This window comes from Apis laboriosa, unplaced genomic scaffold (assembly GCF_014066325.1).
Source record: "Apis laboriosa isolate Shangri-la unplaced genomic scaffold, ASM1406632v1 scaffold26_cov146, whole genome shotgun sequence".
Lineage (NCBI taxonomy): Eukaryota > Metazoa > Arthropoda > Insecta > Hymenoptera > Apidae > Apis > Apis laboriosa.
The window spans coordinates 2,841,889-2,867,935 of record NW_025222592.1 but is presented as its reverse complement, the minus strand read 5'-3'; the positions used below and the strand labels follow the sequence as shown (position 1 = coordinate 2,867,935).

Genomic DNA, 26,047 nt, shown 5'->3' with positions numbered 1-26,047 from the left:
TAATAAAAATTGAATATTATGAAATGAGAAATTTCTTTTAATATTGTTTTTTTTAGTAATATAAATTTATAAATACACAATAATATATAGAGACATATATCATCTATTGTTAATATACTTTTTTCCCACCATATATAAGACCTCATCTGTGATGTAAGTATACCTCCACATATAGTAGTACTTAATTTGCTGTCACATGACATATGAAGTGATTTGATAATAATGTATATATATATATATATATATATATATACAATAATTATTAAATTAGTTTAGTTCGATCAGAAAGAACCTGTTTTAAAATAAAATAAGAAGTAATAATTATAATTTCTTTATTATATAACTTTTATATTTTCTTTACAATTAAATATAATTAAATAATAAGAAAGCAGGTAAATAAAAACATAAAACATAAAATATTAAATAATTATAGAGAAAAAATATTTTTAGAATTATTTGAAGGTTAAGTTTAAGCATATGCAATATAAGTAGATAATTAATATTTAATAAATAATAAATAATTAATATTTAATTAATAATTATTATATAATTAAATTATTAATATTTAATGATTGTTAAATGCTGAAATTTAAAATAATTATCTATATCAATATATAAAAATATATGGTCAATAATATAAAAATTATTTTTTTATCAATTATTATATAATATTTTTATCTATTTAATATATTATTTGTTTTAGATTTATTTATATACCAAAAAATAAAATATAACAAATTAATATTAAGTAATATTTTATTTTAAATATATTTTTTTTATATAAAATTATAAATTATATAAAATTCATAAATTTTAATTAATTATTACTAACATGGAGAAACATGATACACTTTTACAAATACATTTAGAAAGACCTATATATGAACAAGAAACTTTAAATGAAGATTATCATTATGAAAAACCAAAAACATTTGGTATGTAATAGATATAAATTTTATTATTAATATAAATATTATATATAGAATGAAATTTGTTTATAGATTTTCATAATGCATTAAGTGATTTAAAATATAAAAACTGGAAATCATGTTTTATATCTGCAATTCCATCAATATATTGGTTAAAAAATTACAATTGGAAAGAAAATTTAATGTCTGATATAATTTCTGGTTTAACTGTAGCAATTATGCATATTCCTCAAGGCATGGCTTATGCACTTTTAGGAAATGTACCTCCAGTAGTTGGTATATATATGGCATTCTTTCCTGTTTTAATATATTTTTTTTTTGGCACATCTAAACATGTATCTATGGGTAAGAAAAAATTTGTATTAAATTTTACAATACAATACAATAAAATAAGAAAAGGCATTTAGTATTTTATCAAGATCAAGATTTTTTTAGTATATTACATTTGATATGTATATACTTTGTAAAATACTACTTCTATTACAGAAAAACTTCTATTACAAATATCTCCTTTTAATAAGAACTTATTAGACAAACTAGAACAATGAAACATTATTGACACTCATCAGGAACATTCGCTGTGGTTTGCTTGATGACTGGGAAAACAGTGACATCTTATTCAATATCACACAATGAAATTACAACTTCAAATGTTACTACTACATTATCCGATTTGCCTGGGGAATATTTATATACACCAATACAAGTAGCAACAGCAGTTACACTCATGGTTGGAATATTTCAGGTAATATTTTATAGATTTATTTTATTACAATAAAATAATAATTTTTTTTTTTTAGATTATAATGTATATATTTCATTTGGGTATTATAAGTACATTGCTAAGTGATCCATTAGTGAATAGTTTTACAACTGGTGCAGCAGTTTGTGTTTTAATATCTCAAATTAAAGATTTATTAGGTTTGAAAATACCAAAACAAAAGGGATATTTTAAATTTATTTTTGTAAGTATAAAATTTAAAAAAATATAAATTAACTAGAGATATACAATTTAAATTAAATAATAAATTTATTTCAGACATTGATAGATATTTTAAAAGAAATACAAAATACAAATTTAACTGCTGTATTTATATCATTAATAACTATTGTTGGTCTTATAAGTAATAATGAATTTTTAAAGGTAATTTTTATTAGAAAATTATTGTAAAAATCTTTATATAATTTAATAATCCTATAATTATATCCTATATAATTATATCCTATATAATTATATCCTATAAATCCTATAAATCATATAATTTAAATAGCTATTTTAATTTTAGCCATGGATAAGTAAAAAATGTAGCATTCCAATTCCAATTGAGTTGATTGCAGTTGTGAGTGGTACTTTAATTTCAAAATATTTTTGTTTCTCTACTAAATATAATATTCAAGTTGTGGGCAATATTCCTACAGGGTATGTAAATTTAATTATTTTTCATAAATATAATTCAAGTTTTTTAATCTTTTTAATTAATAGATTACCAGTTCCAACAATTCCAACGTTTAATCTATTACATTTGGTAGCAATGGATAGTATTGCTATAACCATGGTATCTTATACTATTACCATATCAATGGCTTTAATATTTGCACAAAAACTTAATTATAAAATTAATTCAAATCAAGAACTTCTTGCTATGGTAATTATGGTAAATTATTTAGTATTATTTTTAAAATATCATGTATATTTATAAAATATAATTTTAGGGTTTGAGTAATGTAGTAGGATCCTTTTTTTCATGTATGCCAGTATCAGCATCTTTAAGTAGATCATTAATTCAACAAACTGTTGGTGGTCGAACACAAATAGCTAGTGTTATATCATGTACAGTATTACTTATAATTCTTTTATGGATTGGCCCATTTTTTGAACCTTTACCAAGATCTGTTCTTGCATCAATTATTATTGTAAGTATAAGTGCTTTAAAATATTAATATTGTTATAATTATAAATTATATAAATAATTATATAATAATTATAAATTATTAAAATAATTATATATTTTTATATATAATTTTTTATAATGAATATTAATTTATTAATATAATATATAAATCTCTTTTTAGGTAGCCTTAAAGGGAATGTTTCAACAAGCTAATCAACTTATAAAATTTTGGAAATTAAGTAAATGTGATGCATTGATTTGGATTTCAACTTTCTTGACAGTTGTAATAATAAGTATCGATATTGGTTTGCTAACTGGAATAATAATATCACTTGCAATTATTTTATTGCAAAGTGTTAGACCTTACATTTGTTTATTGGGATATATACCAAATACAGATTTATATTTGGATATGAGTAGATTTAAAGCAGTATTTATTATTTTTTATGACTAATAATATTTTTATAATAAAAAATCATGATTTTTTACATAAAATATTAATATATTTGAATTATTTTTAGGCAGTAGAAATTCCTGGAATAAAAATTTTTCATTATTGTGGAACTTTGAATTTTGCAAATATTAATCATTTTAAATCAGAATTATATAAATTAATTGGAATAAATCCAAAAAAAATTATAGAGCATAAGATTAAGTTAAGAGAAAAAGGAATATATATGAATACAGAAGATTCGGAAGAAAAACAAGAATTACAATGTATAATAATGGATATGAGCGCATTAAGTTATATTGATTCTAGTGGTGTAATTACACTAAATTCAGTAATGAAAGAATTTCAACAAATTGATATACATTTTTATTTTGTAAGTTGTACAAGTCCTATTTTTGAAACAATCAGAAAATGTGATTTGTATTTACATGGAACACTTACATTTAAGATTTTTGCCACAATACAGGATGCCAAAACGTACTTAGAAAAAGAACTTTATTCAAGATAATATGTATAATTTATCTTTTTTTTTTTGATAAATTGATAAATTGTATATATTAATTAATATATTATTAATATTATTTAATATATTAAAAATTATATTATGTTTATAAACATATAATTAAATCAATTCATTAAATCAAATCAATTGATACTACAAAATTTGTGGAAAAATATATTTAAAACTATTTTTTGCTTTGATATTTCTATATTATTATCTCTGTTATTAGAAAATTCAAACTATATATATTTTTAAAATTGTAATACTTAAAATAGATATTTCTATGAAATAAGCAAATATTTTTTTTGGTGTTGAAGAATTAGTACTTATTTGTTAATAACTTATTAATAGTTTATTTTAGTTTTGTAAAAGATGTTGAAGTTTTTTTGAAGACATATGTGACAATACTTTATATCATTAAATTCTATCTTATTAAATATTATGTTTAAATATTAAATAAGTCTTATAATTTTATTGAATTAATAAAGCCAAAGAACAAACGTATTAAAACAAAAAAAAAATATATTTTTACATAAAAAACAAAAATATTTAGATTAAAATACATTTTTTTGATTATTACTTCATAATTATAGTTAATATATTTTATTTATATTATGTGTATATACAATTGCATTAAGCATAAATTGTATATACATATATACATATGTATACATACATATATATATAAAATGTATATATATATTTTTTTTTTCATAGATTATTTATCTTTATATAAGATTTGTATATAATTATATAGATTATATTTGAATGATTTTAATAAAATAAAAAATAATTAATGCATAATATTTTAGTGTAATTCTCTTAACATAAGGATATATAAGAAAAGGGATAATCAAAATCAAATATTAATTGAGCAATCACGAATCATTTATTTATGGTGATCGCTCTATATACAAAGTAACAGTTTTTGGTTACAATAGGTAACTCACTGTCACTGTATCGGATTTTTATAAATGTGCCATCTCTTTTATAATCTCAGCATTGATAGCAAATTACTATGATTCGTAGCACATTATTGTATCTAATTTATAGGCAGTGATGACCTGCACTGATATCAGTATTACAAATAAATACTTGACGTATAATAAAACATTGTTCGACAATGTACTGAAGAAATAATGTAATTTATCTATGTTCTTTTTCTCTAACTGTAATTGATTCAATTAAAAATATTGATGCTTGATAATTAAGCTAGTCCATATTTCTTCTTAAGAGATTCTGGCATTTCTGGTGGGGGTGGGCGGGGCATACGAAGCCATACTTTTACTGCATCGTAAATAAACCATTGTGCTGCTGTTAATGTACCAATCATAACAATTCGAGGACCAAGACCTTTCCATACTCCACCAAAACCAAGTTTCCTTAAAACATCAACAGCTGATGCTCCCTTTTCTTGATTCAATTTTGATACAACCTACAAATATTTGAAATATATATATATATATATATATATTGCATTAACAACATTAAATGAATAAAATAAATAAAGTAAAAATAAATATGCATCATATAATACACTCACAGAATCAGCAGGATGAGATACAATTGCACAAAATACACCGGCAATATATCCTGCAGCAAAGGTAACAACCAACTGTTCACCTTTTGAACACTCTTGTCTTGGTTTAGGAACTACATATTTGTATAAAAGTTCAAGTGTACGTTCAAAACAAGCGAACTTCATCATTGTATATGGAATTTGACGAAGCCATAAAGGTACAAGTCCTTTATAGAACCCAGTAATGCCTTCTTCTGCATATATCTTTGGCATAGCTTCTCTCAAAGTATTTGCAAATCCTGGTGTAGTTTGAATTTTAACCTGCAAAAATAATAAACTTCATATATTATATACATAATACATATTTTAATTTTAATTTAATTTTTCACAATAATTGTTTAATAAAACTTGCAATAAATATGATATTGAACATGATGATGAGGCAAAAATGAGAATTAAAAGATAAAGAATAATGAAAAAGAACAAAAAAACAATTCTATCTTATTTATAAAACTAACTATAAAAATACATAAATAATGTAAACATGGATTATTTTTATGTCATAAAAGACATAATATATTGATTTAACTCCTTTTCTTAAAAAAAATATTAAGAAAATTATATTAATTATTAAATATAAAAATAATTTATAATTACTTTAGCAGCTTCAAGAGGAGCTAAACCAATATCAGCAAAAAATTCTGCAGATGCTGAAGAAATTAAATACAAAGATGTCCTAAATTCATATGCCATTTCTTCTCCAGCAAGAGCCGAGTAATATACTTTAAAGACTTCATAAAGTCCAAATTTAAACATTCCTTGGATGGAATAACCAAAGAATGTTGGAGCCCATCCTTTAACCAAACCTCGAGTTCCATCTTCCGCCAAAGTTACCTAAATAATAAAATATTTGAAATTAGTTAGTTTTAATTATATATATTATTTATGCTATTAGTTATACTTATATTTTGTTCATATTTATAAAATATAATTAAAAATAGATTGCTCACTCGGAATCCATTAAAAACTGATTTGTATTTTGCAGGATTTACTTGAATACGACATTTTACTAAATCCAAGGGAGTAACCAAAGTATGTGTAATACCACAAGACAAAATACCTCCCAAACCACATAGCATGAAGTACTTATTTGATCCAAATTCACAGCTATCTATACATAAAAAAGAATTTATAATCTATATATTAATTTATATAACATAAATACTACATATTAATACTAAATATCTCAAGTATATTTAAACAAACTATATTTAATGTTTAAACTATGTTTAGTATGAATGATAAATTTGTCAATAATTATTTATAAATATAATCCATTTATTAAAAACATTTTTCAAATAATTTTAATGAATAATTTTCAAAATAATATTTATAAACTGAATTTAATTTATTAGTCAATATATTATATCATATAACTTTTATTTAATAAACAATAAAAATTATCATTGATCAGCTGTTCAAAAGTGCATGCAAAATTCGAATTTGGCAGAATTTCAAAATTATGAATGATCTTATTATTTTGGCTTAACCTAATAATAAACTTTTCAAGTACAGTAAGATATCTTTAATTATTTCTCGGTTGCGGCCACTGTACTAATGCAGGCTATTATTTTTATTCAAATGTTAACCAAGGCTACGACGACGACATTCGCATGCGCAATTTTCGACAAAATGGCTACTTCTTATGCAATCCTTTATATTACAAATCAAACATAAAAAATTCTTCATTGATCCATTTTAAAATATTTTGTATTAATAACTGTACTAAAAATGCAATAATTTTATTGAAAAATACATTGAAGCCGAATAAATACATATAAAATGCTTTCTTAGCACATAATTATATGCCATGCGGTCAAATCTATATTCGTTACATAATTTGATATAATTAAATTAAACAAATTATAATTATAATAAAATAATTATTTATCATGAAATTACAATTTTATTAATATTTAAATTTTTTAGAAAATAAATAATTTTAAACATTAATTCTTATAAATTAATCAAAATAATCAATTAATATTAATAAGATTATAAAAAATTATAAAGAATACTAGAAATAATATTTTAGATTATATAATATTTGAAAATTTTTTGAAATACGATTAATTTTTTTGATCAAAAAAAAAAATTTTTAATTATTTAAGCAAATGTCAATAATTTATATATAATATTGAATAATTTTTTTATAAAAAATCATGAATTAAAGTCAATTAAATTAATTAAATTATATCAAATTACTTGCAAATTACTGACCGCCTGATGCGACAGAGGCAGCGGCAATGTGACGATTCTTAACCAGTGCTTGTGTTAGTTCATTTTGTCTCTGACATGTAGTTGTCACGAACGGTGTCCCAAATGGATTCATTTTAGCTGCATCCAATATTGAGGGCCACATTTTGTATCTATCACTTCACTTGCATCCACTATCAATTGATAACAATTTTTATACAATAATTATATTAGTTTAAGTTATTGGACAAAAGTACGACTCTCGTCTCCGACTAATACGAAAAGAGTGATACAGACTTCAACGGTAACGAAATCCGTTTAGTAACTTAAATCATTGATTATTATACTATAAGTAAGAAATCAAGTTTCTGCACAATAATGCTCTCTATTGAATACTATATGAACTAAACAAAATTTCACTAAAAATCAAACTTCAAAATATTCTGAAGCATCAATTCTATTTCAAATATATTTTTAATGATTATTACTTTACAATAAAAGTAAATATATATATATTATATATATTTTTTATAATAATTATAATACTTTTTAATAAAAGTAATTTATAATAAAAGTAAATAAATTCATTACAAAATATATAAAAAATTATGTATACTTTTATTAATTTACAAACTTTAAGATATACAACAAACAAAATTCCAATATTATTATTTCGTAACAAAACTAAGGCATGTGCTTCAAATGAATTAACAGATCTAGTAGATCCAGATATGGTAATAAATTATTATAAATATTATGTTTTTTGAAAGTTGTACAGAAAAATAAAAATTTATATTATTTTTTGATGCAGCCAATTTCGATTGAAAATCCATATAAAAAGAAGCAGCAATTATGTATTTTATGTAAATTAAACATCGAACCTGATTATAAAAATGTACGTTTATTATCTCAATTTCAAAGTCGTTATACAGGTAGAATTTATGAAAAACACATAACTGGATTGTGTGAATACAAACAGAAGAAAGTAGAACAAGAAATAATAAAAGCACAACATGCTGGTAATAATATTAGTTATATTTATTGTTTATATGTATTTTATAATATTTTATAATATTTCATTATTTTTATATTTTAGGTTTAATGGGTTATATGACTAAGGATCCTAAATTTTGTAATGATCCAATGTTATTTGATCCTAATTTTCCATTTAAAGCACATAAGTATTAAATATGAAATACAAATTAAATTAAATATATATATAAATATATATGTATTATAAAAATATAAAAACAAGTAAAATAATATTATATATTATGTTTTCTTTGATATTTATTCAATTAATAAAATGTATCATCATCAATAGAGAAACAAACTATATCAGGATTAATATTAAATGAAGATAAAATTTCAGATAATTTTACTGGTTGATCATTTTTTTCTTGCAAACATTTCTGATAATCAATAAGAGCATTTTGACAACATGTTATCCATTTTTTTATAACACTTTCTAAATTTTCAGCTTTGTTCTTTAATTACAAATATTTAAATTATTAATATTTAATATAATAAATAAGTTTTAAATATAATTAATATTATCTTTTACCTTTTTCTTATATAATAATGTAGTTTTTAAAATTTTAATAGATTCTTCTTTTTCTTGTATTTTTTTCTTTAATAATTCCAAGTTTATTTGATATAATTTATTTTTTACTTTAATATCTGTTTGTTTATTATTATTTTCTTTATTTATACATAATTTTTTAGGAGAAGGTGTTTTTTGATAAATTAGTCTTTTTGCTATGGATACTTTTCTAATAATGAAAATTAATGAGAATATTATTCTCAAATTTCAAAAATGTAAATGTAATAACTTTTTTTTTTATTATAATTATACTTACGATGGTGTTTCATATGTGTTTAATTTTGAAATATTTATATTATCATTACTTTGAGGTGTACTAAATGGAGAACGAAAAGGTTTATTTACACCTTTTCCATTTTTGAATGGCTTAGCATTCATACTCCTGAAAATAATATACTTAATTAATATAAATAATGCTACTTACTTTTTATATAATAAATAATTTGATTAAATATTTTATATTAAATATTATTATTTCTATTATAAAAATACATTTTTCTTTATAATTATATTTAATTGAATAATAATTTTATTAAGTAATTTTATTAAGTATTTTATTAAGTAACTTTAGATTATTTAATATCAATAATATATTTTATACGATTTTTATCTATTATATTACATTTTATACGATTTTACTTTTTTTTTAAGGAAAACATGTTTTGATGAATGTTATTATTTTATGTTATTCTAAATGTACTATAGCTAATTTATAATATTTTCTTAAATATAAAAATAACATTCTTAAGTTGCAATATTTATATATCAACATAATAATTATAAATATAGTAAATATAAATTTAAATCAAATAATTAGAAATTTTGAATTATAATTTAACATGAATTTAATATATGATGTTTTTAATATTAAGTTTCCACTCTACATTTATATAGCTCATTGTTATACTTCATTGTACTCTAACCTCTATAAGCGTAAGACGCCGACTAAATACAATTGTTTAGTACACAAAAAGTACTATTAAATATAATATAATAATTATATCATTGTTTTTAAAAATTATTTGAGTAAGTTTATTTAGTTTTATTATTATATCGATTTTATATTGTATAGAATTTATATAATTATAATAATTTCTAATTATTAATATTTATTTATGAAAATGTTAAAAGTATTTTTTATATTAAAAAATTTTTTCATTTACAATAGCAATGGATATTAGGCCAAATAATACAATTTATATTAATAATTTAAACGAAAAAATAAAAAAGGATGAATTAAAAAAATCCTTATATGCAATTTTTTCTCAATTTGGTCAAATATTGGATATTGTAGCTTTAAAAACATTAAAAATGCGTGGACAAGCATTTGTTATTTTTAAGGAAATTGCTAGTGCCACAAATGCTTTACGATCAATGCAAGGATTCCCATTTTATGACAAACCAATGGTGAATGTTAATCATAAAATAACTTTTTATTAATTAAGTAATAAAACGTTATATTGTTATAATTAATTTTATTTTAGAGGATACAATATGCAAAAACAGACAGTGATATTATTGCAAAAATGAAAGGCACATATGCAGAACGGCCTAAAAAACCAAAACGAGTTGTACCTGCAGCTGATGAAGAAGCTAAACGTGCTAAGAAACGTGCTAAAGAACAAGCTAAACATTCACAGCAAATTGGTTATCATACTGGTGTACAACAACATCCAGGTTTAGTCAATACAGCTGTACCTGAACAACCACCAAATCAAATTCTATTCCTAACAAATCTACCAGATGAAACCAGTGAAATGATGTTATCAATGCTTTTTAATCAGTTTCCTGGTTTTAAAGAAGTACGTTTAGTACCAAATAGACATGATATTGCATTTGTTGAATTTGAGAATGAAGTACAATCAGGAGCTGCAAAAGATGCTTTACAAGGATTTAAAATTACACCTTCTCATGCAATGAAAATATCATTTGCAAAAAAATAAAGTATAGTATGGTTTGTATAAAAATATTGTTAACAAATGGAAAAATGTGTGCGTGTTGAAATAATCTTATTTAGAAATTTATAAAAATACAAAATACAAATGTAATTAAAAATTTTTCGGACGAAAATTTATAAATATAAGTTAAAAATATGCTATATAAATTCAAGAATCACATGTGTACAAAATTTTACATAATGTATACATATAAATCAAACTTCTCACTGTAAATAGTAATTAAAAAATATATGTCATTTTTTCAGCAATATTTTAGTTACATAAAATTACTTTTAATTTAATTTGATAATAATTTAAAAACCTATAAAAATTTATTTTTCCATATAATATAAATTAATTTAAAAAGTTACTATAATAATTTAAATTTTTAGTTTCTATCTTGCATATTAATTATTAATTTTCACTTAATTTTTTTTTATATTAGATTTTTTATATATATTTATATATATTTTTATATATATTATTATTTATTAAAAATATGTATAATTAGCATTATTAAAAGATATACATAATTAACATTATTGAAAATATTGTTTTAAAGTATAAAAATAAAAATTACATATTTTTAAAAATATAGATAAATATTAATGTTATAATGTATCGTAAGAAAATTTTTAAGTAATAATTTTCTCAAATATAAAAAAATTTATATATAATAATTTTATGATTGTATCTATAAATTAATAGTAATTTAAATTAAGATACGAAATTAATATACACAATATTCTTTTATTATATATTGTAATTATATTCCCGCCAAATAACAGATCTTATAACTTTCATAAATATTATTATTTATATAAATTTTTTGATATTTTATAAAACAAGAAAATAATTAATAAGTTTTTAACATTAAAAAATTCTTTTTATAATAAATAATAAGAAATTAAGATAAATACGATTTATGAAAAATTGTGACTTTAAGTAGTATCATAACATTTTGGCGGGAATCAGTTGGCGTGTTGTGTAAAGAGTGGGGGAATGCTTCTTGAGATAGAGAACGAATCGGAGTACAGTGTATCATCTCGATCAGGTCAGTCGCGTCTCGCTATTCGCGCAGTGAATTGTGAGTTGTTGCGTTACAAGGTGCTTTCAGAGTTTGCTTCGTGCAGTCGACGCGCGCGATAGTATTAAAAGGACGCTGAGAAAAGAAAAATTAGATAACTTGCGTTCTGGACATTCATAAAAGAATATTAAACATTTTAATATATAACGTATATAGAAAAGCACTTAGTCCCATTTTCTTACAGTACGACGCGCGCGCCGACTGAACGATTGCCTTTGTCTTCATATACACGAGAAATTTTGAGGTGAGTGCTTGTCAATGACTTTTTCTCCAGTAAATATTAGTCTTTCGAATGGTATACGTATTCATTGTGTTGAAAGATTAAGAAACTCATAAATGATTTTTTCAACGATTTTTTAGTCAATCTTTTACGCGGAACCAATTATTACTTACAGAGATATTTATTCATTTTCTTATAAAGAAATTGGTGATGGACGCTACCACGACTCTGGTGTTGCCATGATTTGTCGATCATGGCGTCCCTAGCAGCCAAGTGACGCTATTGTATGTGTTCCAAATAGCGGTTTTCCATACAGTTATTTTTTCTTCATATAAAAAAATATTAAAAATTGTCACTTCCGTTATTATTGTGTAACTTGTCCAAAATTATATATATGAAGAAATTAATAATATATAGGTTGTTTAATATATTTGAAAATGGCGGGCGCGGACATTTCAGAAAGCTCTCATTTATTGTTGTAAATAATTTTTTTTCTAAATTAATAATGATAATAATTTATTATTATTATTATTATTCTTTTGTAAGAAAAAATTACTTTTAATTTATGTATGAGATTATTAAAATATTAGATATAATTAATTTTGCATAATTATTTTATTCGGTTACAATTAACCGGTTACAAAACCGCCACCTAATGATGTTCGATATGAATGTATTAGGCGCGTAATTTGTTAAACTTTACTATTGCTCATTTTTTACTTATTTATAGTAAAATCTATATATACATGGTTATCAAATTGCTGTTTGAATTAAAAAATTTTGAATTAAATAAATTTTATGAGAAATTTTAAAAATCGATAATTATACAAAACTTTCTATATTTCCCTATATGGAACTTTTTATATTTTCAATATAAAATTTTTGAATATTTTATTTCAAAGTGTGTGGTAACATAATATTAAATTTTATGATAAAATATAAATATAAATATTACATATTTATTTGTAAAAAATATATGTATATAATAAATTAAGAGTACAGAGCCTTTTGACGTAAATTCGTTTTCGTTCATCTTTGTATTTTCCTTCGAAATTAATCTATCAAATTTTGCATTAAAAGTTAATAATTATAAAATTACTACACACATATATATAACTAAAAACTTTTGAATTAATGTTTATATTGTAAACAAAATTTTTAATTATACAGTGATATAAAGAATTAAAAATGTCAGACGACAATTCGCCTGTTGTCGAGGAACAAAAGAAGAAACGAGGTAGACCAGCAAAAACAGATAAGAATACTGTTAAAGAACCAAAAAAGAGAGGCAGACCTGCCGCAGATAAAAATAATGCAGTACGCACTGCAAAATCAGATAATGAAGATGATACATCGCCTGTACCTGTTAAAAAAGGAAGAGGGCGACCAAAAGGTTCTCATAAAAAAAAGGTATATATATTTTTCTTTTAAATTAAATTATTCATATAAATAGTATTATGGAACTCATAATAATGTTATCTGGAAATAACAATCATTTATAAAAATTGTTAATAAATGTTACCACTTTTTTTATTATATTTTAATTTTAGAAAGTATTAAAAAAAAAGTTTTATTTATTTTTTTTATAATATATAAAAAGTTAAAAAATGTTATTATAGCAAGGTTCACCTAAAGGAAACCCTTCAGGACGAGGTCGTGGTAGACCTAAAAAGAAAGAAGAGAAATTAGAAAGTACTGGAGAAGAAGAAGATGAACAGGAAGAAGAGGAAGAAGAGGAGGAAGATAATTAAATGTAAAAAAATAAATTCAATGTATGAGAATTATTCTTTGAAAGTTTTTAAAAAACTGATAAATTTAAAACTTATAAGTTTGCTTTTTATATCATAATCTGCAAATTGAAATAGTAAAGTGGTAACACATTAGTTTAAAAAAAACTGCTCAAATTCCAAGGAAGTTATATGAAAAATATAATTTGTGATATGTTTGCAAAAAAAATGCACTGCAACATGGGTTGAGAATATGTAAAGCACTTTGTAGTATTTACCTTATATGTTTTTATTATAATTACTATTAATATAATAATTATTATTAGTATTATTTTTATTTGTATTATTATCATAATCATTATGTTTTAAGTATTAAAATAAAATGTACAAGTATTTTAATGAAAAAAATTTTAAACTAAAAATTCAGATCTCATAAACTAACTTGGAATTAAGATGAAGACTTTATCTAACTTTAAGGTGGATGGTGTATAATTACATCATATATTTGTTACCTTCTTTGCTCCTATGTATATGTATTATAATTCTTAAAGTCTAAAACTTCATACAAATTTAATGCTGTACTGTAATACTTCTTGTGTAAGTATATCATGTACAAGAAATGTTCTTTTTTAATTAAACAAGTGAACATTAACATTTTTGAAACAAGCATATGTGTGAATGTCAAATTTGTATTGAAATAAATAAACTTATAAAATGATTCTCTTATTAATTGTTATATGACACAAACATATACCTGCGATATATTTTCTACACCAAAATTGTTATACTTTTAAAATTTTTATACATTATTGCTAAAAAGATATTTTGCATGAAAGACAAATGCATTTTGAAATTTCTTAATTTTTCAATATTGCTTAATAAACAGTTAGAGAAAAGAAAATTAATATTATAATGTATAGATTTATGTATAATTATTAATTAATAGAAACAAAATTGTTGGTAATATGTGGAAATATATTTGTTTCTTTATGTTGAACATTAAATATCTATTTTTTTCTTATTCATTAGAATCTTTCAATATTAAAAATAAATAGAATAAAATTTAAATTTCTCATTATAATATTAAAATTTTTGACAATCTACATTTTATTTCATTAACATTTATATCTTTAGGAAAGGATATAAAAAAAAAAATATACATAAGTAAGATTTAAGCATATAGGAAAAATTGTACATTTATGAAAAACTGTTATAAACAGAATACAATGAATATAAATAATAAAATAAAAAACTGTTATAAACAAAATACAATGAATATAAATAATAAAATAAAAAACTGTTATAAACAGAATACAATGAATATAAATAATAAAATAAAAACTGTTATAAACAGAATACAATGATTATAAATGACAAAATGAAGTCTCCATCATTTTTGTTTTTTACTTCTCTATTATGAAATTATTAAATTAAGCATAAATTCATTTTATGGATATTATATTAAAATAAATAAAATAAATCCTAATCCATTATCACAATTCTAGAAATATATTTAAATTCTAATGTTTAAATTTTTTTGAAATATTTTTTCACATATAAAATTTATGAATTTGAATTTTATCTTTTAAATTGAAAGATATGTACAAACTATTTCATTAAATAAATATAGAAATCTACTAAATGTGATTTTTAATCTAAGACAATTGTAAGTAATACAAAGTTTTTAAACTATTATAAATGCTTTGTCAATGATTTCCAAAGAGTTCAGCACTTTCTTCTGTATCCATAGATTGATATCCTTGCTGTAATGTAAAATATTTTAATTTTAATAAAATATTTATTAATTTAAACATTATAATTCTTACACATACACGTCTCTGATGATTATTGTAACATTCTTCTAATAATTCAGTTTCCCAATCATCTTCTTCTTCTTCACCAGGATCAAAATTATACATTGGCATAAGTCTGTGTCTTAAACGTTCCAATTTTCTTTTCCTTGATATAATTATTACCTTTAAAACCATAATATATTATTAAAATATTTGCATTTTGTTAAATATTATAAAATAAATTAATATTTAATAGTAAAAGATTTTACTTTTAGGATTTTACTAATAGGAGAAGCTACAAACTAACAAAACTTTAAATATAATATTACAACATTAATTTGCCAATAAACTATATTACAAAAAGGTAATAATACCTAAAGAAATATTTATCCAAGTATTATAATTTGATGAATATTTTTTATTTTATTTTTTTGTTTCTGCAAATAGAAGTTAAAAGAAGATTATAATTTAAATACAAAAGTGATATCGCTACCCATACCACAGCTGATAATATAATAACAAAGACCACTACACCAAGTGGTACAAAAATGTATTCTATTCCATCTGGAGGTCCAAATTCATCAAAAATTTCTGTTGTTGTAGATACATATATATTGGTACTTGAAGCTTCAAAGGAAATTACTGTACTATTGGGCAATGACGTTATGGTCTTAGAAACATTCCATAATTGAATATTTCCATTTTCTTCTGTAGAATTCATATATGTTTCAGATATTTCATTTGATGCATTTGTCATTGTATTAGTATAATTTTGAACATTATCAAGCAACATGCCAGATGTTATTGAATTTGTAACACTTGTATTCATCTCATTCATTGTTATTAATTAGAAAACAATATTTGACTTTTCATGAGAATAATTCTATATATATTTTAAAAAAATTCATTAATATGTACATTATTTATGTTAGAAATTAAACTTTTTTAAAATATACAATGATATATTTGATTCTATTATCACTTGTCTATTTTGTTATACAAAAAACAAATAAGAAGCATAACAGTAAATACGTTATTATCAATACATTAATATATCATTACATGAAACACTATGGTTCTATATACTTTAAATGGACATGTACAAGTATATCACTTTATCTCACATATTTGTAATTATAAATTATAAATCGTCTAAAATAAAAACCATATTTATCGATTTGAGTTCGTAAATGAATAAATAATGCATCTTGATGATGATCGTATTATAATATTTATAAAATAATGTAATAAAAAATTTGCTCCATTGAAATGTCGCAATTTAATTTTTGTGCACGTTTTTTTAAAATCTTTTTTATTTATTAAAAATTTATTGATTATTTGCAACACACTGATAAAAATATTAAAATATTTACAAAATACAATATATTTTCATTTTTTTTATAATTGAATTGTTGAAATAAATATTTTTTGTTCGATTTATTAATTTTGCAAATAGACCATAGTTTAATTAGGGACATGATATTCATTCTTTACACAAAGAGAAATTTGATTATGTCTTTCTTTTTAGTTTTAACATTTCATTTTAATATCGCAATGCGGCTTTTTCACATAAATACACTATATATGAAACATATATTAAACTATCGAACTATTCTGAACTGAAACGTATTATTTATCGATTTCTTATCGAGATATTTTTTATATCGATTTTAATATCTTAGGTATGAATAAAAATAAAAAATGATTAATAAAAATATTAATACATATTATATACTTTTTAAGTTATTTGTTAATGTGTTTATTATAACACATAATGTTACATTGAGAAATATCAATTTTTATCTTTTAAATTGAAAATAAATTAATAATTTATATTCATATAATTCTTAATAAATAAGAATATTATTTTATATAAGATATACAGTACATTTATTATAAAATTTATTATATAATTATTTATTTTAAATTCGTAAATAGTTTATGTAAATATTATTTTGTACAAAAAATATAAAAAAATAAATAATATAAAAAAATATAATATATAAAAAATAATTAGAATTTTTAAATTTAACTATAAGTAAAAAAAATTGCATTTTTATTAAATATATTAATAAAAAATAAATAAGTAGATGAATTAATTAATTAATCAATAACAATTTTGTTATTTGCTAAAAATATTTACATTTTAATAAAATTAAATTATATGTCATTGAAACATAAATTTAGTTTCTTAGTTTTAATCATCTAGATTTATTATTGATGTTTAATTATTGAAATAAATTCTTTTTTAACTTCTTTTTAATTAGTTATTTTTAAATTCTATCTTTATATTTAAATTTCGATTTATTATAATGAATAAAAACATTTTTAATACATTTAAATAATTCACAAATGATACTACAATATTTATTTAGAAAAATATATTTTTGGGAAATTACATAAAATAAGATAATTGTGTTTTTACATATGAAATTCATAAATTTCCTTCTTTATTAATTTACCAATAGTATGAATTATTTACGTAAAAAGTTCAACAATATTTTTTTATATAAGTACTATCTTATAATAATAACAAAAATATTTAACACTTTTTGTACTAAAAAAACAGATCTGTAATGAAACATGTATTTTACAACAAACATAAGTTTGCATGATAAAAAAAGAATAAAAATTATAAATATATAACAAGGAAAAGTATTAATAAAAATTATTTTACTAATATTCGAAAATGAAGATCTTGCATTCAATATAGGAAATTTCAAGACAAATTATAATACATAAACTTTTTAGATATAGACATTGAAAAAAAATCAGTATTTTACTTTCTCTGTTCAAATGTAATTAAAAAAAAAGTTGAATTTTTCACATAATCATTATAATAAATAGTTTTCATTGTTTTAACAGTGTTCAAAATATATTACAACTTTTATAGTGCTTATACTATAAAATCATTTGTATTTGCAATTATTTCCTAAATCTTAATTATATTAAATTTTGTTTGTTACCATATATCTGCATTTTGTTTCATATTTTACAATTGTTTTTTTCATTAATTTGTTTTTAACAAATAAGAGAACTGCGCGAAACAAGATATCAGTTCATTATTAATCACATCATTATTAGTAAATAAAATGATATTTGTAATTTTATATTCATTTTTTATACAATAAAATTATTACATAAATTACATTATTTAAATAAATCATTCACAAAAGAAAAAATAACAAGTATAAGTAAATAGTTATGTTATTTGTTACTTTGTATCACTGAAATTTTTTATGAATGATTGAAATATTTTAAATATTGAGCTTAATATACAATACAAAGTTAATTATATTTTCCATAAATTCAAATTTACGAAAGTGTAAAAAGTTTTATTTAATTAAACTTTTGAATTTATTGTTAGTAATCTTAATTATCACATATTGTATTTTATTGTGAATTTATTAAATATTTATAAATTTTTTTTAAAATTCTTGATTAATTACAATAAATTAGAAGGAAAATCTTGTGTTGTTCATTTTCATTGTTTCCAGCAGTTCTTTTATAGTATAGATCTACCGATACACAAAGATTTAGGAATCTTTTTAAGTCTTGATAAAGGTACATAAGATGAAATCCAACACAATATTATATATCCATTGCATAATTAAAAAGCTATCACCTGCGATGGATTTGTACAATCTCCTATTGTCATTCTGTACATAGCCATTTCTGTTATTCCATGATAATGAACAAAAGCTGCTGCAATTACTAACACATGGAAGATTTGATGACTCTGAAACTGAATAATATGATAATTTAAACATTTTTCAAATAATTATATATTTCAAAAATATAAAAATATTTACCCAAATATCAAACTTGCCAGGGAAAAATCGTTCAGGTACTCTTAATGCATAAAACATTGCACCTAAGATATATAAACATCCCATTAATATTAACCATCCAAGAGATGCTTGACTAATTGCTTTAAACCAACCCTCTGCAATGGCATAATGAACTGCTGGTATTACCTAAAAAAAAATATATAATATCTCAATAATTATGTATTATTTAACACAATCTATTCTTCTTCTTAAAATTTTAATGTTTTTTGATACAAGATTATATAATATAATATAATATAATATAATATAATATAATATAATATAATATAGTATGGTATAACTTACCCCACTAAGACCAAATCCCATAAAAACACCTGCTCTTAATGGTCTATAACTTGGTTCACCAAATCGTTCCCAGAACGATACAACTATACTTGTTACACCAAGTATTACAACCACTGATAAATAAATAAGTTTAGGTTGATAATCACAGTAAAAACCATAGTAAAGCCATGGTACAAAACTACCCATAATTAACATAGCTATTCCACAATAATCTAATTTCGAAAATAATTTTCCAACACATTCGCTATGGCAGTGTACAGTATGAAAGGCAAATGACATTCCTAAACATATAATAGCACCAGCAAAAAAGGTACCGAATACCAATTTTTCTTCCAATTGTATTTCTATAGGAGGTTGTGTTATGAAGAATATAGCTATACCAATAAATGCCATGCATCCTATAAAAAGAATAAAATATTAATCTGTTAGAAAAATGCTAAAAAAAAAAAAAAAATCATTAAAAATAAAAATTAAATTTCACCAAGTAAATGAGTCCAAATATTTCCAGTTTCTGTATGAATACGAAATATACTTTTGAAACAAGCATAAAAAGATGGTAAAGGTGGCCTATGGCCAGCATGTAAGAAATCATTATCTTGTAACCACTTTGGAAGATTTCTGAAATGACATTGCTTCCATGATGCTTCCCAAACCTTAAAAGAATAATAGTATATAATAATAATAAAAAAATAATCAGTAATGCCTTGAAAAATAATTTCTTAATTTATAAAATAAAAATATAAATATATTTTTTTATTTATATTAATTATATATTTTATAATTTTATATATTTTATATATTTTATATATATATTTTTTATATATATAATTTTATATATTTTATAATTACCTTACGAACAAATTCTTCTGCTTGTTCTGCAGCATTATGAGCTAATGCACCAAGATCAATTTCATCACTTAACACACCAGCTTTTAATACTTCTGTCATCTATAATATATATATATTAAAATATGTAATATGATCATATTTATTTTAATTAATGCATAATAATTTATTATTAAAATACAAAATAAAGTATAATAAAATAAAATAAAGTAAAATAAATAGAATAAAATATGTAAAGTATAAATAAGTATAAATATGCAAAGTATAAAGTAATTTATTGTTGAAGTAAAAATATAAAATAACTATTAATAATAATTAGAATTATAATACCTCGCAATCCAAAAGATGATCATCTTCAGGAGTGGAAGGTAATGGACAACCAACTCCATCTTCTTCTTCTGCTAAACAACTTGCATCATCATCTTCTAATAATTCCTTAACCTCATGTAAACCTGGTACTTCGCTATTTAATAATACACGCTCACTCCATGGAATTCTATGTCGAATTTCTGTTTCTGATACTGCATTATCATCTTTCCTTTTGTCTTCCACAATGACATCTTCGTATTGTGACATATTGTGGAATTATAATTATTAATTTCTAAAATGTATCAAATTATTTTAAAATAAAAATATTATAATTTAATATTAATATATATGTTTTTCTTTTAATGTAAATAGTATAATGTAATAGAAAAATATTAAAAATAATAAAAAATTAATATCAAATATTAATGATATAATATTAAATAAAGATTTGTTGTTATTGTTGATGTTAATTATAAAATTTTTTCGATAATAAATATAATTCAATTTAATTGTAAAAATCAATTTAAAATAAAATGAGAGAAATAATACGATAATAAAATATTTAGATTAGCAATGTTCATGAAAATAAAAAGTTTTGTCGAGCGTTGTATTATTTAATTACAATATCATTTTTTTAAAATAATAAGATTTTAGATAGGTCACGATTCTTTATTATAATGGATTATATTAAATTTATACATACAATTATTACGAAAATTAGCGATAATTTAATTAATACGCAAAAGTTGTCTTTGAATGGAATTAGAAATTACATTGAATATATCATTAATAGTTTTATATATATATATATATATATATATATATATAATCATATAATAGCACTAAATTAAACATATTTTAAAACCTTAGTTTTATAAAAACAAGAAAAACTAAAATCAAATAATTTAATGAGGATAATTAACCGATCGAATACAAGATTGTATTTAATACATACATTATATGATAATTCTTTCAATTATTACATTGACACCGTAAATATTAAAAATTTTGCAATAGTAAACAAACGAAAATAATTCAAAACATATTTTTAAAAGATGAAAATGATTCTATACAAGTACTTACTAATTTTGGTTGTTCATTGCTACGACTATAGTCGAAAACACCCGAGTACTAGACACCACGTGTCAACATTTATGTGCTAAGTATCAGTAATGATATCAACTTTGTGTTATAATTTGCTATTCATTAAAATATAAATTTTATAACTATATCAAAATGTATATTAAAAGCTGATCAAACGTTAATTTAATTTATATTATTTTATGATATAATATGATTTAATTAAAATAATATAAAGAAAATATTTATTATTGTAATATATAAATTTATTTTTATAATATAAAAATGAAATTAGAAATTATATCGAATATATTTTTGCATATTTTAAATTAAAAGTAATAAAATTTTTAATTTATAAATATTAAAAATATAAATATTTAAATATTTTTCATTATAAATACAATAAATTATGCAAAATATATGAAAAAATATATTAATATATAATTTTTAACTTTTAATTTGGATTTTTATATATAATTAAAATAAAAAATATGAATACGAATGTGTAAAATAGAAAATGTGTCATATATATTATAAAAATAATTTATTTTTGAGATTATATTATTGGCATTAAATTAAAAAATAAAAAATAAAAAATTTTGATTGTGAAAATAAAATTATAGATTATAAAAACTTGCTGAATGATGCTTAAACAATATGATTACTATAAAGTAATTGCAATTGTAAATTGTAAAATTTTTATATAATATACTGATAATTCTTTAAGATAACCTAGAATATTGATAAAATTAAGACTAATGAAATATATGTTATCTCATAATTGTAATCTATTTAACAAAAATTTATGAATTTAAATTATTTAAATTAAAATAGTTTATATGTTATATTTATGTTATAAAAAATGTTATTTATTTAAAATATTAAATCATTATAATATATTAAAAGTATACAAATATAGTATAAAAATTTGGATGATTTAGAAAAAAAATTTTAATTTAAAAAGAATTATTAATTATTCAATATTATTGTTTTAATTTTTATATAATATAATATAATTTAATTTATTATTTATTATAAGGATATATTAAATTTTATTAATTAAAAAAGAATGTTGAAATAAATATTTCAAAAAATGATTCTAGAAACTGGAATATTATCAAAATTTTTATATATTGCAATTGTAGTTGCAACATATTGGTAAGTTGAAATAAATTAGTTTTTTTAATGAGATGTTTTATTAGATTTTTGATAATAAAAACTAATAGTTTATTTTTTACTAACATATATAATTCATAATTTTTAGGATAATTTCTATATTAACAGTATTTATAAATAAAGTTCTTTTATCCAGTCATACTATAAATTTGGATGCACCTCTTTTTATAACATGGTGTCAATGCATAATATCTTTAAATATTTGTGTAATTCTTAGTAATTTATCAAAATGGTTTCCAAGATATATTAAATTTCCTAGTGGAAATCCATATACTAAAGAAACTCTTAAGAAGGTAAGTTAAAATTTTATAAGAATATAAACATGCTATTGTTTTTTATTAATAATTATATTTTTATTATTTTTATATACCTATACATTTATAGGTACTTCCATTGTCTCTTCTTTTTATTGGAATGATTGCAACAAACAATTTGTGTTTAAAATATGTTGATGTTGCATTTTATTATATAGGACGTTCATTAACAACTGTATTTAATGTTATTTTTACATATTTTATGTTAGGTAAGAATCTTTTAAACATTAAAAAAATGTATATACGTTTATGTATACATTTATGTAATAATTTATTATAATTTTACAGATCAAAAAACTTCTACAAATTGTATTGCATGCTGTGCATTTATTATTATTGGATTTTGGCTTGGTGTAGATCAAGAACATGTTGCTGGTTCTTTATCTGTTTTAGGAACAATTTTTGGTGTATTAGGATCATTAACTCTTTCTTTGTATTCTATTCATATGAAACAAGTCCTTCCTACATTAAATCAAGATATTTGGTTACTTTCTTATTGTAATAATGCATATAGTATCATTATATTTCTTCCATTAATAATACTTAATGGAGAACATATTATAGTATACAATTATGATAAAATTGGATCTTTTTATTTTTGGTTAGTTATGATTATTGGTGGTATTTGTGGATTTGCTATTGGTTATGCTACAGCACTTCAAATAAAAGTTACATCTCCTTTAACTCACAATATTAGTGGAACTGCTAAAGCTTGTGTACAAACAATTTTAGCAACTTATTGGTTTAATGAAAAAAAATCATTTATGTGGTGGATAAGTAATTTTATTGTGCTTAGTGCTAGTGCAATATATGCTAAATTAAGACAACTTGATTTAAGTAAAAAATATAAAGAAGAAAAACAACAATTGCAAGTATGCAAAATGTAAATGAAATAAACATATTTCAATATATTAGAAAACTTACACACACACATACATATATAAATATATCAAAATTATATTAATTATAATTAGTTATATTAAACATTTCATATTCAAATCAAAATATAAATAAATAATATAAATAATATAAAAAAAATATAAATAAATATATTAAAATTTTATTGTATATTTTAATTGTTTTTTGTATATTATATTGTTTTTTATATAAATATAAATTTATATATAATTTTATATATTTTATATATATATAAATAAAATTAGAATTAATTATTTTAATAAAAAAACAGTAAATTATTCATTGTTTTCTTTATTTTAGAAAAGTTTATTCAATTATATTTTATTAAGATTTTATTTTTTATTAAGATTTGTTAAAAATCTTATTTTATGATTATTTTTAATATATATAAATATATATAATAAAAAAAGAAATATAATATATTTAATAAAAAAAAGATAAAAATAAATAATTTATTAAAATCTTGATGCAAGACCACCTCCACGACTATCTGAATGACTTGACATTAGATCTTTTCTTTTTATGATTGCATTTACGCTTTTTACTATATCAGTATCTAAATATGATATTGGTACTATTAAGTTTAATTGATTTTGTATTAATATATTTATAGAGTGTTTTTGATTATTTTCTATAGCAAGACCATTTGATGAAAAATAATATCTAAAATCATAAAATTTTTATTTAAGAATTAATATTAATTTAATATTATAAAAAATAAAATCTATTTTATACCTTGGATATTCAATAGCTTCAGAAATATTTAATTGACGAATTATAATACTATACAATAATTGTCCAATAATTGATATATCATCAGTTCCAAATACTCCTCGTAATCCACATAATGCTCTTTCATTATGAAAAATTATTGGAACAAGCACAGATAAAGTATTATTGGTATCTGTTTTATCTAATAAAAAACCTGCATTTGACATATATCCGAGACCAAATGGAGCACTAAGTCCACTATAATTATACAATTATACAATTAATTATACAAATTATAAATTATAAAAATAAAATATAAAGATACATAATAGAATTTAGATAATATAATATTTTTATAACACAAACTAAAAATTGTCTCCAAATATTGAATTAAAGAAAATTAAAGAAAATTTGGAAAATAAATATAAAAACGAAATTTTTCTTAAGAAAATAATATAAGAAAACACATTATAAAATAAAAAAATAAATTTTGAATCTGAAAAAAATTTTATCGAAAAAATTAAATTAGTACTTAAAATCAATGTCAATGGAACTTAATTTTAAGCAATTCTGACAATAATTAGATTATAGTTATCTATTTTTTTACTTTAAATTATTATTTATATATATATATATATATA

At 20.6% G+C, this 26,047-nt stretch overlaps 10 protein-coding genes across 17 annotated transcripts in view; 5 read left to right on the top strand and 5 right to left on the bottom strand.

Moving 5' to 3' along the window:
- The first annotated feature begins 716 nt into the window (after positions 1–716).
- On the top strand, positions 717–3,894 carry LOC122713809 (solute carrier family 26 member 6). The gene is made up of 10 exons (XM_043934587.1): positions 717–935; positions 1,002–1,274; positions 1,499–1,674; positions 1,730–1,894; positions 1,969–2,073; positions 2,216–2,349; positions 2,413–2,575; positions 2,643–2,843; positions 3,003–3,251; positions 3,343–3,894. Exons 1-10 carry the CDS (start codon positions 833–835, stop codon positions 3,778–3,780), a joined length of 2,007 nt encoding a protein of 668 aa, XP_043790522.1. The 5' UTR covers positions 717–832; the 3' UTR covers positions 3,781–3,894.
- A 746-nt stretch (positions 3,895–4,640) lies between these two features.
- Positions 4,641–7,854, bottom strand: LOC122714001 (phosphate carrier protein, mitochondrial). Its single transcript, XM_043934952.1, has 5 exons — positions 7,574–7,854; positions 6,304–6,464; positions 5,951–6,187; positions 5,318–5,614; positions 4,641–5,209 (listed from the first exon to the last, which is right to left on the bottom strand). The coding sequence occupies exons 1-5, from the start codon at positions 7,713–7,715 to the stop codon at positions 4,982–4,984; spliced, it is 1,065 nt and encodes a 354-aa protein (XP_043790887.1). The 5' UTR covers positions 7,716–7,854; the 3' UTR covers positions 4,641–4,981.
- Positions 7,855–8,102: 248 nt separating this feature from the next.
- On the top strand, positions 8,103–8,824 carry LOC122713864 (28S ribosomal protein S18c, mitochondrial). The gene is made up of 3 exons (XM_043934672.1): positions 8,103–8,283; positions 8,361–8,568; positions 8,646–8,824. Exons 1-3 carry the CDS (start codon positions 8,158–8,160, stop codon positions 8,735–8,737), a joined length of 426 nt encoding a protein of 141 aa, XP_043790607.1. The 5' UTR covers positions 8,103–8,157; the 3' UTR covers positions 8,738–8,824.
- LOC122713862 (swi5-dependent recombination DNA repair protein 1 homolog) lies at positions 8,739–9,803 on the bottom strand. Of its 2 annotated transcripts, none has more exons than XM_043934670.1 (4): positions 9,775–9,803; positions 9,409–9,534; positions 9,114–9,321; positions 8,739–9,036 (listed from the first exon to the last, which is right to left on the bottom strand). In XM_043934670.1, coding segments are annotated over exons 1-4 (525 nt in total). In that variant the 5' UTR covers positions 9,777–9,803; the 3' UTR covers positions 8,739–8,847. The 2 variants fall into 2 exon arrangements, with proteins under 2 accessions (XP_043790605.1, XP_043790606.1); XM_043934671.1 differs by lacking the exon at positions 9,775–9,803 and adding an exon at positions 9,645–9,690.
- Positions 9,804–10,322: 519 nt separating this feature from the next.
- LOC122713878 (U1 small nuclear ribonucleoprotein A) lies at positions 10,323–11,169 on the top strand. The gene is made up of 2 exons (XM_043934688.1): positions 10,323–10,559; positions 10,637–11,169. The coding sequence occupies exons 1-2, from the start codon at positions 10,323–10,325 to the stop codon at positions 11,093–11,095; spliced, it is 696 nt and encodes a 231-aa protein (XP_043790623.1). The 3' UTR covers positions 11,096–11,169.
- A 946-nt stretch (positions 11,170–12,115) lies between these two features.
- On the top strand, positions 12,116–14,841 carry LOC122713856 (high mobility group protein I). Of its 3 annotated transcripts, none has more exons than XM_043934662.1 (4): positions 12,116–12,420; positions 12,598–12,680; positions 13,567–13,806; positions 14,016–14,841. In XM_043934662.1, the coding sequence occupies exons 3-4, from the start codon at positions 13,585–13,587 to the stop codon at positions 14,145–14,147; spliced, it is 354 nt and encodes a 117-aa protein (XP_043790597.1). In that variant the 5' UTR covers positions 12,116–12,420; positions 12,598–12,680; positions 13,567–13,584; the 3' UTR covers positions 14,148–14,841. The 3 variants fall into 3 exon arrangements, with proteins under 3 accessions (XP_043790597.1, XP_043790596.1, XP_043790595.1); XM_043934661.1 differs by having other exon boundaries at positions 12,572–12,680; XM_043934660.1 differs by lacking the exon at positions 12,598–12,680.
- Positions 14,842–15,756: 915 nt separating this feature from the next.
- On the bottom strand, positions 15,757–17,004 carry LOC122713875. 3 transcript variants are annotated; one of them, XM_043934683.1, is made up of 3 exons: positions 16,410–17,004; positions 15,956–16,099; positions 15,757–15,886 (listed from the first exon to the last, which is right to left on the bottom strand). In XM_043934683.1, the coding sequence occupies exons 1-3, from the start codon at positions 16,752–16,754 to the stop codon at positions 15,830–15,832; spliced, it is 546 nt and encodes a 181-aa protein (XP_043790618.1). In that variant the 5' UTR covers positions 16,755–17,004; the 3' UTR covers positions 15,757–15,829. The 3 variants fall into 3 exon arrangements, 2 of the variants coding, with proteins under 2 accessions (XP_043790618.1, XP_043790619.1); XM_043934684.1 differs by having other exon boundaries at positions 16,416–17,004; XR_006346538.1 differs by lacking the exon at positions 15,757–15,886 and having other exon boundaries at positions 15,974–16,099; positions 16,291–16,550.
- A 2,229-nt stretch (positions 17,005–19,233) lies between these two features.
- On the bottom strand, positions 19,234–22,416 carry LOC122713767 (adiponectin receptor protein). Of its 3 annotated transcripts, none has more exons than XM_043934512.1 (7): positions 22,291–22,416; positions 21,229–21,499; positions 20,902–21,000; positions 20,534–20,705; positions 20,053–20,450; positions 19,729–19,893; positions 19,234–19,661 (listed from the first exon to the last, which is right to left on the bottom strand). In XM_043934512.1, exons 2-7 carry the CDS (start codon positions 21,472–21,474, stop codon positions 19,527–19,529), a joined length of 1,215 nt encoding a protein of 404 aa, XP_043790447.1. In that variant the 5' UTR covers positions 21,475–21,499; positions 22,291–22,416; the 3' UTR covers positions 19,234–19,526. The 3 variants fall into 3 exon arrangements, with proteins under 3 accessions (XP_043790447.1, XP_043790448.1, XP_043790449.1); XM_043934513.1 differs by lacking the exon at positions 22,291–22,416 and adding an exon at positions 22,163–22,222; XM_043934514.1 differs by lacking the exon at positions 22,291–22,416 and adding an exon at positions 21,911–22,022.
- A 902-nt stretch (positions 22,417–23,318) lies between these two features.
- Positions 23,319–24,726, top strand: LOC122713874 (GDP-fucose transporter 1). Its single transcript, XM_043934682.1, has 4 exons — positions 23,319–23,445; positions 23,552–23,756; positions 23,848–23,986; positions 24,066–24,726. Exons 1-4 carry the CDS (start codon positions 23,381–23,383, stop codon positions 24,662–24,664), a joined length of 1,008 nt encoding a protein of 335 aa, XP_043790617.1. The 5' UTR covers positions 23,319–23,380; the 3' UTR covers positions 24,665–24,726.
- A 330-nt stretch (positions 24,727–25,056) lies between these two features.
- LOC122713999 (glutathione hydrolase 7-like) overlaps positions 25,057–26,047 on the bottom strand; it is a 3,253-nt gene continuing 2,262 nt past the window's right edge. Inside the window, exons 8-9 of the mRNA XM_043934945.1 lie at positions 25,431–25,664; positions 25,057–25,358 (exon numbers count right to left, since the gene is read on the bottom strand). Of these exons, the coding sequence (XP_043790880.1) occupies positions 25,151–25,358; positions 25,431–25,664 (442 nt within the window). The 3' untranslated portion in view covers positions 25,057–25,150. The remainder of the gene's footprint in view (positions 25,359–25,430; positions 25,665–26,047) is intronic.

Excerpts from the sequence above, each read along its gene's own strand:
- LOC122713809 (XM_043934587.1), top strand. The coding sequence starts at position 833 with ATGGAGAAACATGATACACTTTTACAAATACATTTAGAAAGACCTATA. Across the intron at positions 936-1,001 it reads TGAAAAACCAAAAACATTTG|ATTTTCATAATGCATTAAGT; the intron begins GTATGTAATAGA and ends ATTTGTTTATAG. Across the intron at positions 1,675-1,729 it reads TCATGGTTGGAATATTTCAG|ATTATAATGTATATATTTCA; the intron begins GTAATATTTTAT and ends TTTTTTTTTTAG.
- LOC122714001 (XM_043934952.1), bottom strand. The coding sequence starts at position 7,715 with ATGTGGCCCTCAATATTGGATGCAGCTAAAATGAATCCATTTGGGACA. Across the intron at positions 5,615-5,950 it reads CTCCTCTTGAAGCTGCTAAA|GTTAAAATTCAAACTACACC; the intron begins GTAATTATAAAT and ends TTATTTTTGCAG. Across the intron at positions 5,210-5,317 it reads TATCTCATCCTGCTGATTCT|GTTGTATCAAAATTGAATCA; the intron begins GTGAGTGTATTA and ends AAATATTTGTAG.
- LOC122713864 (XM_043934672.1), top strand. The coding sequence starts at position 8,158 with ATGTATACTTTTATTAATTTACAAACTTTAAGATATACAACAAACAAA. Across the intron at positions 8,284-8,360 it reads ATCTAGTAGATCCAGATATG|CCAATTTCGATTGAAAATCC; the intron begins GTAATAAATTAT and ends TTTTTGATGCAG. Across the intron at positions 8,569-8,645 it reads AATAAAAGCACAACATGCTG|GTTTAATGGGTTATATGACT; the intron begins GTAATAATATTA and ends TTTATATTTTAG.
- LOC122713862 (XM_043934670.1), bottom strand. Across the intron at positions 9,322-9,408 it reads AACACATATGAAACACCATC|AAAAGTATCCATAGCAAAAA; the intron begins GTAAGTATAATT and ends TTTCATTATTAG. Across the intron at positions 9,037-9,113 it reads CATTATTATATAAGAAAAAG|AACAAAGCTGAAAATTTAGA; the intron begins GTAAAAGATAAT and ends TTGTAATTAAAG.
- LOC122713878 (XM_043934688.1), top strand. The coding sequence starts at position 10,323 with ATGGATATTAGGCCAAATAATACAATTTATATTAATAATTTAAACGAA. Across the intron at positions 10,560-10,636 it reads CATTTTATGACAAACCAATG|AGGATACAATATGCAAAAAC; the intron begins GTGAATGTTAAT and ends ATTTTATTTTAG.
- LOC122713856 (XM_043934660.1), top strand. The coding sequence starts at position 13,585 with ATGTCAGACGACAATTCGCCTGTTGTCGAGGAACAAAAGAAGAAACGA. Across the intron at positions 13,807-14,015 it reads AAGGTTCTCATAAAAAAAAG|CAAGGTTCACCTAAAGGAAA; the intron begins GTATATATATTT and ends ATGTTATTATAG.
- LOC122713875 (XM_043934683.1), bottom strand. The coding sequence starts at position 16,754 with ATGAATGAGATGAATACAAGTGTTACAAATTCAATAACATCTGGCATG. Across the intron at positions 16,100-16,409 it reads TATTATCAGCTGTGGTATGG|GTAATAATTATATCAAGGAA; the intron begins GTAGCGATATCA and ends ATGGTTTTAAAG. Across the intron at positions 15,887-15,955 it reads ACAATAATCATCAGAGACGT|CAAGGATATCAATCTATGGA; the intron begins GTATGTGTAAGA and ends TTTACATTACAG.
- LOC122713767 (XM_043934512.1), bottom strand. The coding sequence starts at position 21,474 with ATGTCACAATACGAAGATGTCATTGTGGAAGACAAAAGGAAAGATGAT. Across the intron at positions 21,001-21,228 it reads ATCATCTTTTGGATTGCGAG|ATGACAGAAGTATTAAAAGC; the intron begins GTATTATAATTC and ends TATATATTATAG. Across the intron at positions 19,894-20,052 it reads TGGGATTTGGTCTTAGTGGG|GTAATACCAGCAGTTCATTA; the intron begins GTAAGTTATACC and ends ATTTTTTTTTAG.
- LOC122713874 (XM_043934682.1), top strand. The coding sequence starts at position 23,381 with ATGATTCTAGAAACTGGAATATTATCAAAATTTTTATATATTGCAATT. Across the intron at positions 23,446-23,551 it reads ATTGTAGTTGCAACATATTG|GATAATTTCTATATTAACAG; the intron begins GTAAGTTGAAAT and ends CATAATTTTTAG. Across the intron at positions 23,987-24,065 it reads TTTTACATATTTTATGTTAG|ATCAAAAAACTTCTACAAAT; the intron begins GTAAGAATCTTT and ends ATAATTTTACAG.